Consider the following 15,748-nt stretch of genomic DNA (forward strand, 5'->3'; position numbering starts at 1 on the left):
ACGCATTGAAATTATTAAAATTCACTTGAGTGAATCAAATGCAAATCATCTTGAGTGATGAGGCCCATTTCCACCTCGGTGGCTTCGTCAACTAGCAAAATTGTCGCATCTGGGGCTCGGAAAACACAAGAGTTATTGTTGAAAAGCCTCTTTATCTTCAACGTGTGACTGTTTGGTGCGGTTTATGGTCCGGCAGAGTCATTGGACCTTACTTTTTTGAAAATGAGGCTGGAGAAACAGTTACGGTGAATGGATTGCGCTATTGAGAGATGATTAATGATTTTTTATGGCCGGAATTGGATGGTATTGATCTAAACAACGTTTACTTTCAACAAAACGGCGCTACGTGCCACACAAGCAACCTAACCATTGATCTTTTACGATTGAATATCAAAATAACACCTCTTATTGGAAAACCCTGTACTTAAATAGTCCTTCTATATCATATTTACCTTCGTTTTTAGTATTATTATTGATTTCTTTTACAGTAACCCTACACAAGAGGCCCTTAGGAAATTAATTTGACTTAAGCCCCATGTCATGCTATGTGGAGGGTCTTTTTGAGGAAAGGAAAGAGAGGATGTTTTGGGAAGGAAAGGGGTATGAGGGGTGGTTAGGAATCTAAGGATCCGTGTTTCCAGGAGTGATGGACGAATGAATATATTCCTCCCACTACGGCGCAAAGCGATAGGTCGAGAGACCAGTCGGAGAGGTCTTAGGGTCTCCCCAAACCTGCTTCTCCCGATCACGAACGCCACTTAACTGGTGGGCATCCTGAACACACTCACCCGATCAGAGATGTGCTTTATTTCAAATAAATCCATTTCAAATGGAAATGCAAAATGCAAAATGGGTATTTTCCATTTTGCATTTTAAATGCTTTTTTAAAAACCATTTTGCATTTTGCATTTTAAATGCTTTTCTCGATGCATTTTCCATTTTAAATGCTTTTTTGCAACATTCTTCCTACTTTCTCCACTCATCTTTTTTTTCATAAGCCCCAAATATCAGTCAGTCCTCAACCTCGCTATGAGAGATAATTTACATTCGTCAAGTTGCTCTCTGGTAGGAGCCCTGGCAATTGAGTAATTCCATTACAAAAATACTGATTCAAATACTGAACATGACCGACGCTGTAATATTAAATGTTAGATAGCAGTTTCTATGTTTTTACGTGGGCAACATTAGTCCCGTGCAAATTTTTTGTGGTTTCATAATCTGTAGTCGTGGTGTTTTTGGATTTACCATCATGTAATATGTTTGTTCTACATTGATGTCCATTATTAAATGACAAAATTGTTCAAAAATTCTATAATTATTTTAATTGTTTGACCTGAGAAACCATTTTGCATTTTTAATGCATTTTGAAAATAGGTATTTTGCATTTTGCATTTGAAATGCTTTTCTAAAAACCATTTTGCATTTTGCATTTTCAAATGGAAAAGTTTTGACCCATTTCCATTTTGCATTTCAAATGGTTTTGTGTACCCATTTTGCACATCTCTGCACCCGATGAACACGGGCACCCCTGCCAAATCACCAGAACTAGGGATATGATTGATTGGATAATCACCACTAAAAGTGTTGGTTATCCAATCAATGGTTCCCAAATTTGTTGATGTATCAGCGTTCTGGTTTATTCCAGCTGAACTCCAGCACTGTATTATGACAAAATATTTCTTGAATTGTGACCATAACTGTAAATAATAGTTATTTTGACCCTCATCATATTAGTATGCAAATATTTTTAATGTTAAATATTTGAAGGCAGTTTCTATCTCATAACATAATATTTTGTAACCTTTGTAGAATAAAAAAATATGTAGGTTGATCGTATAAACTTATTACTCTTAGGTAAACTTTTGCATACGAATTAGTGAATCAATAATTAAATTATGATAAAATGATTTTACTGGTGTTATGATGGTTTGTTAGCGTGTCATCGTTACAGTGGCGTATCTATTGTCTTACAGCTGGGCTGTTGGGTAGTGGCGAGAATTGAATATTAATACTCTCTCTGCTACAAATCTGAATGGAGTATTTTCACTGACTATGAATGCAGTCACAATGTCTGGAAGTTTATTTTTTTGATTACGATTATTGTAATTATTGATTTAAAAAACTCTCTAAGAGTGCATTTCGAAACGGTTCCAACTGGCTGCAAACGTCATTATGGCATATATAACGCCAATGTGTGGTAAGACGCTTACCACTAATGTTGAACGGCGTGACGTCAACTTAAAAATGATCATGTCATTTTTATAAAAAAATATCGTCAGCAGAAATATAAAATAAAAATTCTGTCACTGTCGTAATTTTAACATCTTTTTTTCGGAAGTAAAAAAAACAGTGAAAGTACAATATTGAAATTGAATGTAATTCATTACTCAAAACGTAGTTGCAAGGTGATCAAAACATTTCGCCTGTAGCGCTAAATATTGAAGTTTATTTATTTTATTTATTACTAGCTGATGTCTCCAACGTTACCCTTGCGTTTTATATTGCATATTTTTTGACGTAGACAGAAAATTTCCTTTTATTTTTTACGTTAAGAGTGCAAATTTTCACCAAGAAGTATCAAGAATATAAATTAATACCAATGTAAACCCTAGAACAGGAGAAAAATACAATAAACCCTAATTTTAACAAGGGAAAAAATGGCGCCGTTAACACTAGTTTTAAAGGAACTGTTTATCAAAAAAAACATGCTTTAACCTGTATTTTCAAATCAATCAAAATACGACTCCAAAGTTAACCACAAAACAAACAAGAGCGACCACTAAATCAAACCCTTAACCTAACATGTACCAAAATATACAAAAAATCATTAATGTAAAAGTGTAGGACATTTAAAACACAAATGTACAATAAAGTAACCAAATCAAGTCCGCTTGGGTTCTTTATTTGCTAGGAGATCGATTTAATATAAATACCCCGTTGACGGCCGGCATAGTCCAGTGGTAACGCATTGGACTGCCATTCCGAAGGTCGCGGGTTCGAACCCGGCGTGCGCAGATAAATTTTATTTGATTGATTTGTGTTATTTCACAATTAATTAATTAAAATAATATATAGTATACTAGCAGTTAAAAACCCGCTCCGCGGGTTTTTTTCTGCTAGGCCCTGCGGGCGGCTCTTAGTTGGGCTTCGCCCATTTTATGTGATATTAACAACAGTTACATTTAATAGATAGATATTAGAACATTCACAGAGAGAGGGTGAGTAGGTATATATATTGTTAAAACACGGAACAGGAAGGAGTTAATTAATAATAACATGCTAAATTTACGCATAATAAGAATGACAGTTGTTTGAATAAATGAAATTTTACGTATTTGTGATGGATTATTTCAAATGAAACACTATTATTGACTACATGTCTACAACTGATATTAACTGTTATCGTACCTAATATAATTAGCTCATAGGAGACTTGCAGTGCTTGAATATGTGTTACAACCGTCAATGTCTATAAGTTGAATCAATATCGTTTAGTTTGTCACAATTAAAGATAGTTTTAACAAAGTTGACTTAAATAATAGATTATTACATATCGATTAATTGTACCCGTGTTTATGAATAAAAGGAGGGTAATTGTGCGATGACATTAGCAGTCGGTTTAATTAAAATGTGTTAATTTTACTCCAACTGGTGGTAATTCTTTACCTACAACTGTTACTGTATCTAATAAAGTTTAAAGCTAGATTATATATACACCTTCATCAGGAGAGTAAAAATCTATATATAAAGGTAGATTATTACAATATAGCGCCCCTGAGGTGATATCTCACAAAAGCGGCGCTATGCAAATTGTCCAATAAATAAATAAATATAATGTTTACATTTTATTGTGTATACACCGAAGTCAAAAATTAAATATAGATTGCAATTGGGAAAGAAGAAGTGGAAGGAGGGGGGAGGGGTAAGAGTAGGCTGGGTTTATAATAATTAGGAATAACAATATCGTTAGACGGGAAAGACCAGTTGAGTGGGAAAATATTTAAAAGAGAGTTTATAAAAAAATTCTTGTTAATTATATCTTCTTTTATATTAATATGTTTCCTCATTTCTAAAATTTCAAAATTATTTATAGTGAAGTATTTTAAGACCTGAAAAAAACAAATAGCATATAACCATAAAACAATATATTCATAAGACAAATAGCATTTAATAACGGTTATTCTAATAAATTGATAGTTGAAATACTAAATAAAAAAATTAAACACATTCTCTTCAAACGGTCTTTCTAAAGATAGAAATAAACAATGGCGTAGAATTCTGTTTGTGGATAACGATACTTCTAAAATTATATATATAAACAATCCTGGTACCATTCAACTGGCGTTTTACACTAATAACAATGAAGAAATATATTCTTAATAATAAAGATAGCAAAATTCAAACAAAAAAATCAGGAGTTTAAAAACTCAATTGAGATGATTTTAATTTCTTTTACAAAGGTAGAACTAATAGAAACTTTGAAGTCAGAACTAAAGAATATCGCAGGGCTATAAATGGAAATAGTGAATCTGAGTTTGCAAATAATCTTTTGAATAATGATCACATTTTCGATAAAAATTCAGGTCTTAAAATACTTTACTCAGGATATAAAGCATCGTAAATAAATAATTTTGAAATTTTAGAAATTAGAAAACATGCCAATATAAAATCAGATATAATTAATTAAAAAAAAAATGTAAATAATAATGATAAATGCCATTACAAAGTGATAAGCTTCCAGAAGAAATCTTCTTATAAAACGCTTGTTAATGGTAAGTAGTCAAGTATTGTGAGCTGCATATTTAAATATTCGCGCCAGGCATTTGGTTCGTTTTTAAACCGCCAGAGGTGCGCTCTGTCGGCCATCTTGAAGAAACGCGTGAATTTTTATAAACGTCAAACATAATCACGTAACTGTGGAGAATTTTCATTGTAATGTAATTAATCCAATGGATTATGAACTTTCTAAAACATATTTTCTTCGATATTATCCAAAAATTATATGAGCAGAAACGATGCTTTTGAAGAAATCTCGTATTATTATGAGGCGATCCTATTTTAGTATGGAATCGTGTCTTAATATTCAAGTTACCCGAAACAGACAATTTTAATTTGACCAATCAGAGGGCCTACATCGTCCAGACGCTGGGACAATAATACTATCAGATTTGCGGCACGTTCCAGAGTGGAAGATACTACCAGTATCGCCCTGGTGTAAGACCACCATTCAGAATTGAAACGTTGCTCCAAATGGCTTTAGACGTGTTTAGTGACTAGATCTGAATAGCCAGGTACTTCCCCACCTTCCTCTTTCCCTTCCCCACTTACCTTCAGCCTCACAACATCCCCCAATTGGGGATGCCATAGTCTCACTGGCTCCAGACGGGAGCAGTTGGGACTCTTGTGAGGTATTCACTATAACAAAAAAAAAATAAAAAAAACAGGTTCGCCCAGGAGCCCGACAGTTCGTGATTACGCCACTGTGTCCTGTCGAATATTTAGAATTCGTGTTAAATAATATTATGTTAATTCAAAACGGATAAAAGTAATAAAAAAAATAACATTTTGATGCAACAATGCGGGAAAATGCATCTATTGATGAGAGGATAAAATTTTATACTAAGAAAGAATTATTATATTACATAGAAAGAATTATTATATTACATAGAAAGAATTATTATATTACATAGAAAGAATTATTATATTACATAGAAAGAATTATTATATTACATAGAAAGAATTATTATATTACATAGAAAGAATTATTATATTACATAGAAAAAATAATACTTCGTGAACTAGTAATAACTCTCAAACGGCGAGTAGAGTAGTAGAGTTCTGGCCGCTTGATACCTTTTTGATGAGGTTTTTTCCAGTCCGGAATTGGTACGTTATTTCTCTAAAAAGTTATTCAGCTTAGAAGTGCCGATTAATTTGTCAAAAAAAGGAAACAAACAAACTGCCTGATCCTTGCGCAAAGCCAGTAGGACTTGAGCATCATCATTATCGTATTTAGTGAGGCTTAAGGAGGTGGGAGGGAAAATAAAGTTTTCGTAGGATCCGGCAATTCAAACCTGGTCACTAAACACTTCTCAAGCTATTTCGAGCAACGTTTGACTTTCAAATGGTTGTTTCTTGCCGTGGTGATACTGAAAGTATAGAAAAGTACCGGAAATATGAAAAAAAAAGATATTTTTAAAATATATATGATGACTTTTATTTCCAACTAGGTATCCCAGAGCCACGTGGGGGAGTTGGTAGTACCCAAAATTACTATCCTCCTTATATTATTAGCTTAAATACTTGACATATCATTTTAGTATTGTACGTATTCCTGCGCACATACGTAAGTTACTGTTAATAATTGACTGAATAATTGAGATTTCTATAATTTAAAAGCCCATAAGACAGAAAAATTCATGGGGTCCTCGGAAGACCCACTTGGTTACAGACGTTTTGTTTGGGATCTTGGCCTGTCAGGAGTTAACCGCACGACCACATAGAATATTAAAAAATTAATCGTATTTAAACGATTGATTTTGTAGCACCAATTTTCATGAATTTGGTGCATCTCAGTAATAAAAATTCAAGCTCTTAAATAGCCAGACATTAAATTTAATTAATTCACGTTAATACGGGTTTCGTGTCTCGGACTTGTCGTGCGTTGATGTCTTATGCATGCGGTCGGAACACCTTCCTTCACAAGGAAAGTGGCCCACTTTGGCTAAAGATACACGTAGGTACTGTAGATTATCGATAATAATATGACTAGCGTATAGCTTTGTTAATTCTAATAAATGAAACAATGTTACCTTGTTTGAAACACTACATTTTTGTCACATATGCCAACAGGTTTCGGGACAACCTTTCATTCTTCAGAGCAAAATATACTAACTTGACATTACAAAACAATGGGTGAATATAATATATTAGTAAGTGTTGAAGTGGGGGTGGAAGCGTGACTAAAGATTAGTGAAGAGTGGAGGGAGGAGATAGAACGGACGGTGAAAGGAAACATATCTAAAATGAGATTGTAAGATAATCATTTTTGTTGATTTTTATTTTATTTCTAAGGCTTCTAAGTTATATATATTTTTACCTGCCTTCTAAATTGAAAACATTTTTAATATGGAGAATATTTATCCCTGAATTTCACGTCTGTCTGTTTGTGCGCTGAGCTTTTCTAAAGTATGCAACAGATTTTGATAGGGTTTTCACTATCATTTAGATATAGATTTAATTATAAAACGTATGAAAAAGTCGATGTTTTGTAATTAAGTCATAAAAACATATTGTTGGGTGTTTACATTGTTAACCTTATATATCAAAATAATGTACTACTAAAAATTATATCTTAAAAGGCCTCATAGCCACAAAACTTTCCTCTAAACCATTTCTAAGTCCCCGAGCAAGGCCGGGTACACGTCACCTAGTTTTGATATAAATAAGGAACAGTCATAACATTTCAGTTTCTGAACCCCCTAAACATTCCCCTTACAAAAACTACATCTCCCCCTTGTTAATAAAACTATATATTCCCCTTTTTAATAAAACTACATCTTTCCATTGTTAATAAAACTACATCTTTCCCTTGTAAGTAAAACTACATCTTTTCTTTGTAAATAAAACAACATCTTTATCTTGTTAATAAAACCACATTTTCCACTCGTTAATAAAACTACATCTTACACTCGTTAATAAAACTGCATCTTCCCCTTGTTAATAAAACTACTTCTTTTAGTTAATAAAACTAAATCTTCTCCTTGTTGATAAACCTACATATTACCCATGTTAGTAAAACAAACACACATCGATGCCTATGTTTACCAAACCATGTATACACACATCCGTAGGGCTTAACATCTCCATGCATTGTCTACTATGATTCAAACATAATTTGTCTTTAATCCAAACTGGTAAAATGCGTCTCAGGTTACCAAATATATTCGAGACATCCGGGAAATTTCATTGCGAAACAAATTCTCATAACTCAACACCACAAATAATAACTATCAATATTACACTACCATACATTTGTAGATACGTCCATCGTATGGCGTGATTAGTAACATCAAGTACATATTATTTTGTAAGTGTGTTGTCAGTTTTCTTGCATAATTTTCAGACGGTAGATACTTAGTCAAAATGCGATGGTATTTCCCATTGCATCATGGTGAAATGGACAGTGAGCCGGATATATGAAACTTGGATGTGTAATTATTATTAAATTTGGCGATCAAAATGCTATTATTCTAACCATGTTTGAATTTTAAAGAAAATAAAATGTAGATCTTGTAATGTGTTGTTTTAAAATTTTGTTTGTGGTGTAAGATAGTAGAATTAAATTGTGTGAAAAACTACCACATGATATTGAATGGAAGATACTATCAATGTTACTAATGGCTATGATACCAGATATGAATAACCAAGTACTTCCACACCTTCTTCCTCCCATATCCTTCTCCTCCACACTACCTTTAACTTAGCATCACAATAGCGGTCCGTTTGATAGATTCCCCAATCTTAACAAACGGACTGCAATCTTTAGAGCACAGGTGTCAGATAGGTATGCTGTCCTTGTTCTATCGGTATTACAATGGAAGATGCTCTGAGGAACTAGCGTCATTGATCCCTTCGGCACTGGTGCGTAGTCGGGATACACGCCAAACATTTGTACACAGTTGACATTTGTCACATGAGAACGGGTCGCTTCTACGATTCGTTCTTAAGTTCAACAGCTTGGCTGTGGAACGAACTGCCAGCCTCTGTGTTTCCTCCCTCCTACAACATGGGACTCTTCAAGACCCATGTTCACTCCTTCCTCTCCACAGTAAGACCCTCCACACAGCATCCCCAAAGATGACATAGGCCCTGAGGGAAATTATTTTCTTCAGGGCCTCCTGTGTGGAGTTAATATAAAAAAAACAACAGTCCCCACTTGGGGAGGCCATAGTCTCACTGGCTTCAGACGGTCAGGAGCAGTTGGGAATCTTGTGCGGTATTTACACAAAAAACTACTACTCGTAAATGTTAAACTTCTCAAGCATCAGAGTTATTCGTTCAATGTTCTATTACTTGTTAAGATATTTACATCCGGTAAGGATAATACGAATGAAGAAAATATTTATTTAAAAGTATATGAAAAAATATTTAGTGAACACACACAACTAGAAATATATAAATATTTTTGGTATTGGCAAATCATTAATATGCCTCACGTTAGTCAGTTTCCTCTTACCTCACATCAGCCCCAAGATACTGGGTGCTTAGCGATGATAATCAATAATAATATTATAATTCAATTTAAAATAATTAGTTTTGTCTGGCTTCAGTATAGTAGGTACAGTAATTCGATGGTGATTTAATTACTTGTGTATATTTATTTATTTTTTGTTATTTTTCACAAAATTATCCGCATATTTAACTTAATTTCTACCAAAAAAAGAGGTAGCTTCTTAAGTGCTGTCAGAACCCACCAACCAATCACAGGACGTCCGAGTGTCCTGAATGAAGAATTATTAATTCTACTCGTACTCAATTATAATAAAAGAAAATACAACATATTATAGGCATTTAAGCCATTATATTGTTCACTCAAGTTTCTTATTATAAGTTTATTTTGATTATCATTGTATGGAAATCTATGATTTTATATCAACACAACTTATTGGGATATCGTAAAGTACACATTACTTACCTGATTTTTATTCAATGATGTGTTTTGACATACTTATAATAATATGTTTGCTTTATCACAAAGTTTGACTATTTGCCTATTTTTATTATGTACATAAATAGAAAATAGGCTAACAGTAAATTTCTGCCTAACAAAAATAAACAAATATTAAATAATTTGGTTTTGGTACTTACATCCAAGATCCTCAAAAAACTTCGACTTGAGTGGTACATCATCGTAGAAATGTCCTACATCAGGTTTGGGTTTTTTAATGCTTCCTCCAGCCACTGGCTTCCTTTCACCGCCATTTTCACTATTAACACTACTTCCGTTTCCTCCGTTATAGTCCTGCACAGCCTTCTTATCGTCGTCCACGTAGTAGATCAATGGCTTCAGTTTGCTTCCTTCAACAGAACCCACTGTGGAGTTAGTGATGTATTTATTGATTGTTTCCAAGATGGGCTTAATAAGTGACTCGCTCTGTGAAGATATTGCAAAATCTTGTTTTATGTTCGATGGCTTGAATATGTTGAACGGTTTTTCTGTTGTAGTCAAAGTTGAGACAAATTTTTGGTCGTCAAATCCATTCAGCTGATCTTTTTCTGTGTTTATTCCGTCCTGATTATTTCCAAAGCTGATTTTATTTGCAATATATCTCACTGGACTTTCTGGTTTTAGTTTGACGATGTATGGCTTGTCGTCATATCTGTCGTCAAATGGTTTACGAATAGTCGTTAGATAGTACTTCTTTCTGTTTGGATTGAAACCATTTTGATTTGGGTTTTCATAATATTGAACCCTTTTCGGGTTATTTTGACCTCCATTTAAGGGTATAACAGGTGTTTTACTAATAAGAGTCCATCTGTTATGATCTGAAGGTCTATCGTTATAATACCTTGGTTGTGCTTCCCCGAAATCTACCTGATCTACAATGGTGTCAGTTTTTTCTAATGTCTCATCTTCAAACACTATCCGATCATCTGCCTTTGTAGAATGTAAACATAACAATACGAAAACAGCAAAGAATAACGTAGTCTTTAAATCTAAAATATTTGAAATACTTCTTCGAAGTAAATCACTCACTTTCAATGTCATTTTACGTCTGTCTTAAACGCCTTTTACAGTGAGATAAAATCAGCTGTCACTTATATATACGAAGTTAATGATATTTGGGTAGACACTCAAATTTTTTACGTAACTATAGTCATGTTATATTATACTTAATAGATTCAAAGTTTGTCACTCTTTAACACTCTGGCAAGTAGCAAAATATTGAATGTTGTGTTACGCTTGGAAATCAAGTTTAAATATCATGATAACTCAGCATGAATGCTATAATAAGAATGGTGAACTTTATTCAACATAAGATTTTAATCACTTGTTAACGTTAAAATTTTAATTAATGTTTACCTTATTTTTAACAGAGTTTAAAATGTCAAGATCAATATTCTCGTTGGAATTTTAAAACAACTCGGAAGTAACACATTAAAAATTCACATCAGCTCAGAAAATAATGACAAATTCAAAACACGTTAATATTGATGCAAAAGTTGTTTCGGTATGTATGATTTTTAGGGCAGTTATGTTCAAAAGATATAAAATAAAAACTCAAGCTCAACCAGAAAACGCGAATTCAAAAAAACAATTTCACGATAAGTCAAGAAACAAGCGTGTTCCCACCGAGCGACAATTTCTCCGGCGATCTGAGCGGATGACGCGAGTTTGGAGAAATGATTCAACGGCTTCTATAGGCTAGGCTGCAGCTAGAAGATGCCTTTCTCTCGCGGAGCACCGATGGATACTAAATAAGTCTCTGATTGCGTTGACTCAAGTGACTCCCGGGTATTGAGCGGTGATTTGTAGCTGTGACTTGTGTCACATTTCTTGAGTCTGGTTGAAGGAGGATTTTGATAGAGAATAGGGGGAGTTGATATTTTTAAGACATTGACCTGACTAACCAGTATCCGGTGCAGTCATAGCCGTTGTGCATATACGATACATTAATGGGGCCTAAAGGGTTCAGAACTGTGATAATGTGGGTAGGTATATTCTAAACACAATGTACCCAGAGACACATCCAAGTGACTCCCGATGCCATCGACTGGCTGAATTATCTCAGCGTCCCACTTCGACCTCCACAAACTATCCCCAACCATACAAGGAGAAAACTTACTGATATAAAATATTGCAAACTTATTAAAAATCTTTTCAAATTATTCGTAAACCTGTTAAAAACGGGACTGCAGACCCTTAACGAATGAATTGATAGGTTTCATATTAAACTTTAATTAAAAAGGAATTTACTAATGCGACGTTGGAACAAAAGTTCGTAAAAATGATTATATTATATATTTACAGGTAAACGAAGGTGCATGAACACGTGTTCCAATATATTCTGTAAGTATAAATATTTTATTAGGAAAAGACTGCTGTCCCGTTTTTACAGGATTTTAATAGATCGGAATAAGATTAACTAAGTTTTTCCATTCTTTTGTGGCCTTCAGAATTAAATTATTTATGCAATTTATATTAAAATAGGTTTTAATTTTTTATTTGATTACCAATTCTTACTGCTAATAACGATGGCATCCTCATTTGGGGTATGCTGTATGACTCAAGGGAGTAAGGAAAGGAAGAACATGGGGAAAAGAAACGTTGGTTAGTACCTGGCTATTCAGATTTGGTCACCAAACACGACTAAAACTATTTAAAGCTAAATGTTTCAATTTTGGATGATGGTCTCTCACGAAGGAAATTCTGAGAGTATTCACAACTCTGAATGATTGAAAAATTATTTTACTAATGTATCCTAGTCAGTTACGAATATTTAATAATACCGAATTTACTGTAATTATTATTTATTTTTGACCACATTATGATTTTAGACATTTTTAAATCGTCTATTGTTGTAGCGTTTAATTTTTTTAAATATCTACGTACCCACGACGCCCGCGCAGCAAAGCCGCAGCGAGCCGCTGTCAAATATCTAATAAATTAAAAAGCAGTCAAAAGAGCAACATAAAGTGTACGAAGTCAATTATGGTGACTTTAATAGAGTATTCGGGCCCTTCCATCAAAAGATCAGCCCTTTTGACGTTATCTCTTTTTCCGTTATTTGCGTTTAGTTTCAGTTTTAGCCGGATTGAAAAGGAACGCAATATAATTGTTTCTTTAAAATAGCTGCATACGTTTGCGGCAAAGGGTCAAAGGAATGTACGAGAGATTCATGAACAGTGGTATTATTAATTTTCCTTTTTTATAAATGCCCATCAAATTGCTTGGCGCAGGGAATATTTTTTAAACGCAGATGAAGTAACTAAACACAAATAATAGGAAAGGATACTTCCTTTGATTGGAAGGATCGAATACAGAATTATGTCACAATTGATTTCTTAATCTTAATTTAATAATGTATTAGTTGGAAGTGCCTCTGTGCTTTGAGTGGGTGCATTAATGACGTAGCCATTAAACCTTAAATCATAAATGCAATATTTTTCTAAATATAAAAAAAATTTTGATTCTCAAATTTATAATGGTACTGGCTGACGTGTACCCGGCGTTACTCGGGGATATGAATAGTTTGGAGTAAAGTTTTGAGGTTATGGATTAAAGTGTACCTATCTGAAAATTGGATCTATTTTTAAGGTGGAGACAAATTTCATATCTGGGACATGTACTTCGAGGGGAGAAGTATCACTTGCTCCAGTTAATATTGAAAGGCAAGATAGAGGGTCGCAGCGGGCCTGGTAGGAGACAAATGTCTTGGCTGCGAAATATACGAGAGTGGACCGGCATTAGAAGTGTGGAGGAGCTATTCCGGGCAGCGCAAGACAAAGAGACATTTTCAAGAGTGATCGCCAACGTCGGGGGGACCTGGAACGGCACATAAAGAAGAAGAAGAAGAAGATAATATTATTCCAAAGAACATTTTTTAATGCGTGAAACTGCACATGAGTCCCAACTGCTCTCAACCATCTGGAGCCAGTGAGGCTATGGCATACCCAATTAGGGTATGTTGTGAGGAGAGGAAGGAGATGGGGGAGGAATGTTGGGAAGTACCTGGCTATTCAGATCTGGTCACCAAACACGGTCAAAGCCATTTCAAGCAACGTTTCAATTCTGAACAGTGGTCTTACACCAAGGCGATACTGAGAGTATCTTAAAGTGAATAATTTGTGATTTGTGAAAATTGACTCTTGCACGCCGGGATTCGAACCCGTGATCTCTAGCTGGCTAGCCGAGAGCCTTACCCTTTGACTACATTCACTACTATACACCACAATGATACTACTAAAAAACTACATTACATCGACTTTTATTTAACTCTGTATCTCTTTCAAGTGCAGGGACAATTCTATTAAATCGAAATTCGAATTAAATTATTTATGCAATTTATATTAAAATAGGTTTTAATTTTTTATTTGATTACCAATTCTTACTGCTAATAACGATGGCATCCTCATTTGGGGTATGCTGTATGACTCAAGGGAGTAAGGAAAGGAAGAACATGGGGAAAAGAAACGTTGGTTAGTACCTGGCTATTCAGATTTGGTCACCAAACACGACTAAAACTATTTAAAGCTAAATGTTTCAATTTTGGATGATGGTCTCTCACGAAGGAAATTCTGAGAGTATTCACAACTCTGAATGATTGAAAAATTATTTTACTAATGTATCCTAGTCAGTTACGAATATTTAATAATACCGAATTTACTGTAATTATTATTTATTTTTGACCACATTATGATTTTAGACATTTTTAAATCGTCTATTGTTGTAGCGTTTAATTTTTTTAAATATCTACGTACCCACGACGCCCGCGCAGCAAAGCCGCAGCGAGCCGCTGTCAAATATCTAATAAATTAAAAAGCAGTCAAAAGAGCAACATAAAGTGTACGAAGTCAATTATGGTGACTTTAATAGAGTATTCGGGCCCTTCCATCAAAAGATCAGCCCTTTTGACGTTATCTCTTTTTCCGTTATTTGCGTTTAGTTTCAGTTTTAGCCGGATTGAAAAGGAACGCAATATAATTGTTTCTTTAAAATAGCTGCATACGTTTGCGGCAAAGGGTCAAAGGAATGTACGAGAGATTCATGAACAGTGGTATTATTAATTTTCCTTTTTTATAAATGCCCATCAAATTGCTTGGCGCAGGGAATATTTTTTAAACGCAGATGAAGTAACTAAACACAAATAATAGGAAAGAATACTTCCTTTGATTGGAAGGATCGAATACAGAATTATGTCACAATTGATTTCTTAATCTTTATTTAATAATGTATTAGTTGGAAGTGCCTCTGTGCTTTGAGTGGGTGCATTAATGACGTAGCCATTAAACCTTAAATCCTAAATGCAATATTTTTCTAAATATAAAAAAAAATTGTTTCTCAAATTTATAATGGTACTGGCTGACGTGTACCCGGCGTTACTCGGGAATATGAATAGTTTGGAGTAAAGTTTTGAGGTTATGGATTAAAGTGTACCTACCTGAAAATTGGATCCATTTTTAAGGTGGAGATAATATTATTCCAAAGAACGTTTTTTAATGCGTGAAAATGCACATGAGTCCCAATACTACCAGTATCGCCCTGGTGTAAGACCACCATTCAGAATTGAAACGTTGCTCCAAATGGCTTTAGCCGTGTTTAGTGACTAGATCTGAATAGCCAGGTACTTCCCCACCTTCCTCTTTCCCTTCCCCACTTTCCTTCAGCCTCACAACATCCCCCAATTGGGGATGCCATAGTCTCACTGGCTCCAGACGGGAGCAGTTGGGACTCTTGTGAGGTATTCACTATAAAAAAAAAATTAAAAAAAACTGCTCTCAACCATCTGGAGCCAGTGAGGCTATCGCATCCCCAATTAGGGTGTGTTGTGAGGAGAGGAAGGAGAAGAGTGAGGAAGGTTGGGAAGTACCTGGCCATTCAGATCTGGTCACCAAACACGGTCAAAGCTATTCTAAGCAACGTGACAATTCTGAACGGTGATCTTACACCAAGGCGATACTGAGAGTATCTTAAAGTGAATAATTTGTGATTTGTGATTTGGGGCCGTTCAAGTATTACGTAAGC

At 34.5% G+C, this 15,748-nt stretch overlaps 1 protein-coding gene across 1 annotated transcript in view; it reads right to left on the reverse strand.

Moving 5' to 3' along the window:
- The window catches only part of LOC149410687 (uncharacterized), a 67,999-nt gene extending 57,228 nt beyond the window's left edge, over positions 1-10,771 (reverse strand). The window contains exons 1-3 of the mRNA XM_089648312.1: positions 10,760-10,771; positions 10,598-10,660; positions 9,908-10,156 (exon numbers count right to left, since the gene is read on the reverse strand). Of these exons, the coding sequence (XP_089504438.1) occupies positions 9,908-10,156; positions 10,598-10,660; positions 10,760-10,771 (324 nt within the window). The remainder of the gene's footprint in view (positions 1-9,907; positions 10,157-10,597; positions 10,661-10,759) is intronic.
- Positions 10,772-15,748: the final 4,977 nt, after the last annotated feature.

Source organism: Hesperophylax consimilis, chromosome 27 (genome assembly GCF_061612785.1).
Source record: "Hesperophylax consimilis isolate HC1 chromosome 27, BYU_Hcon_1.0, whole genome shotgun sequence".
NCBI lineage: Eukaryota > Metazoa > Arthropoda > Insecta > Trichoptera > Limnephilidae > Hesperophylax > Hesperophylax consimilis.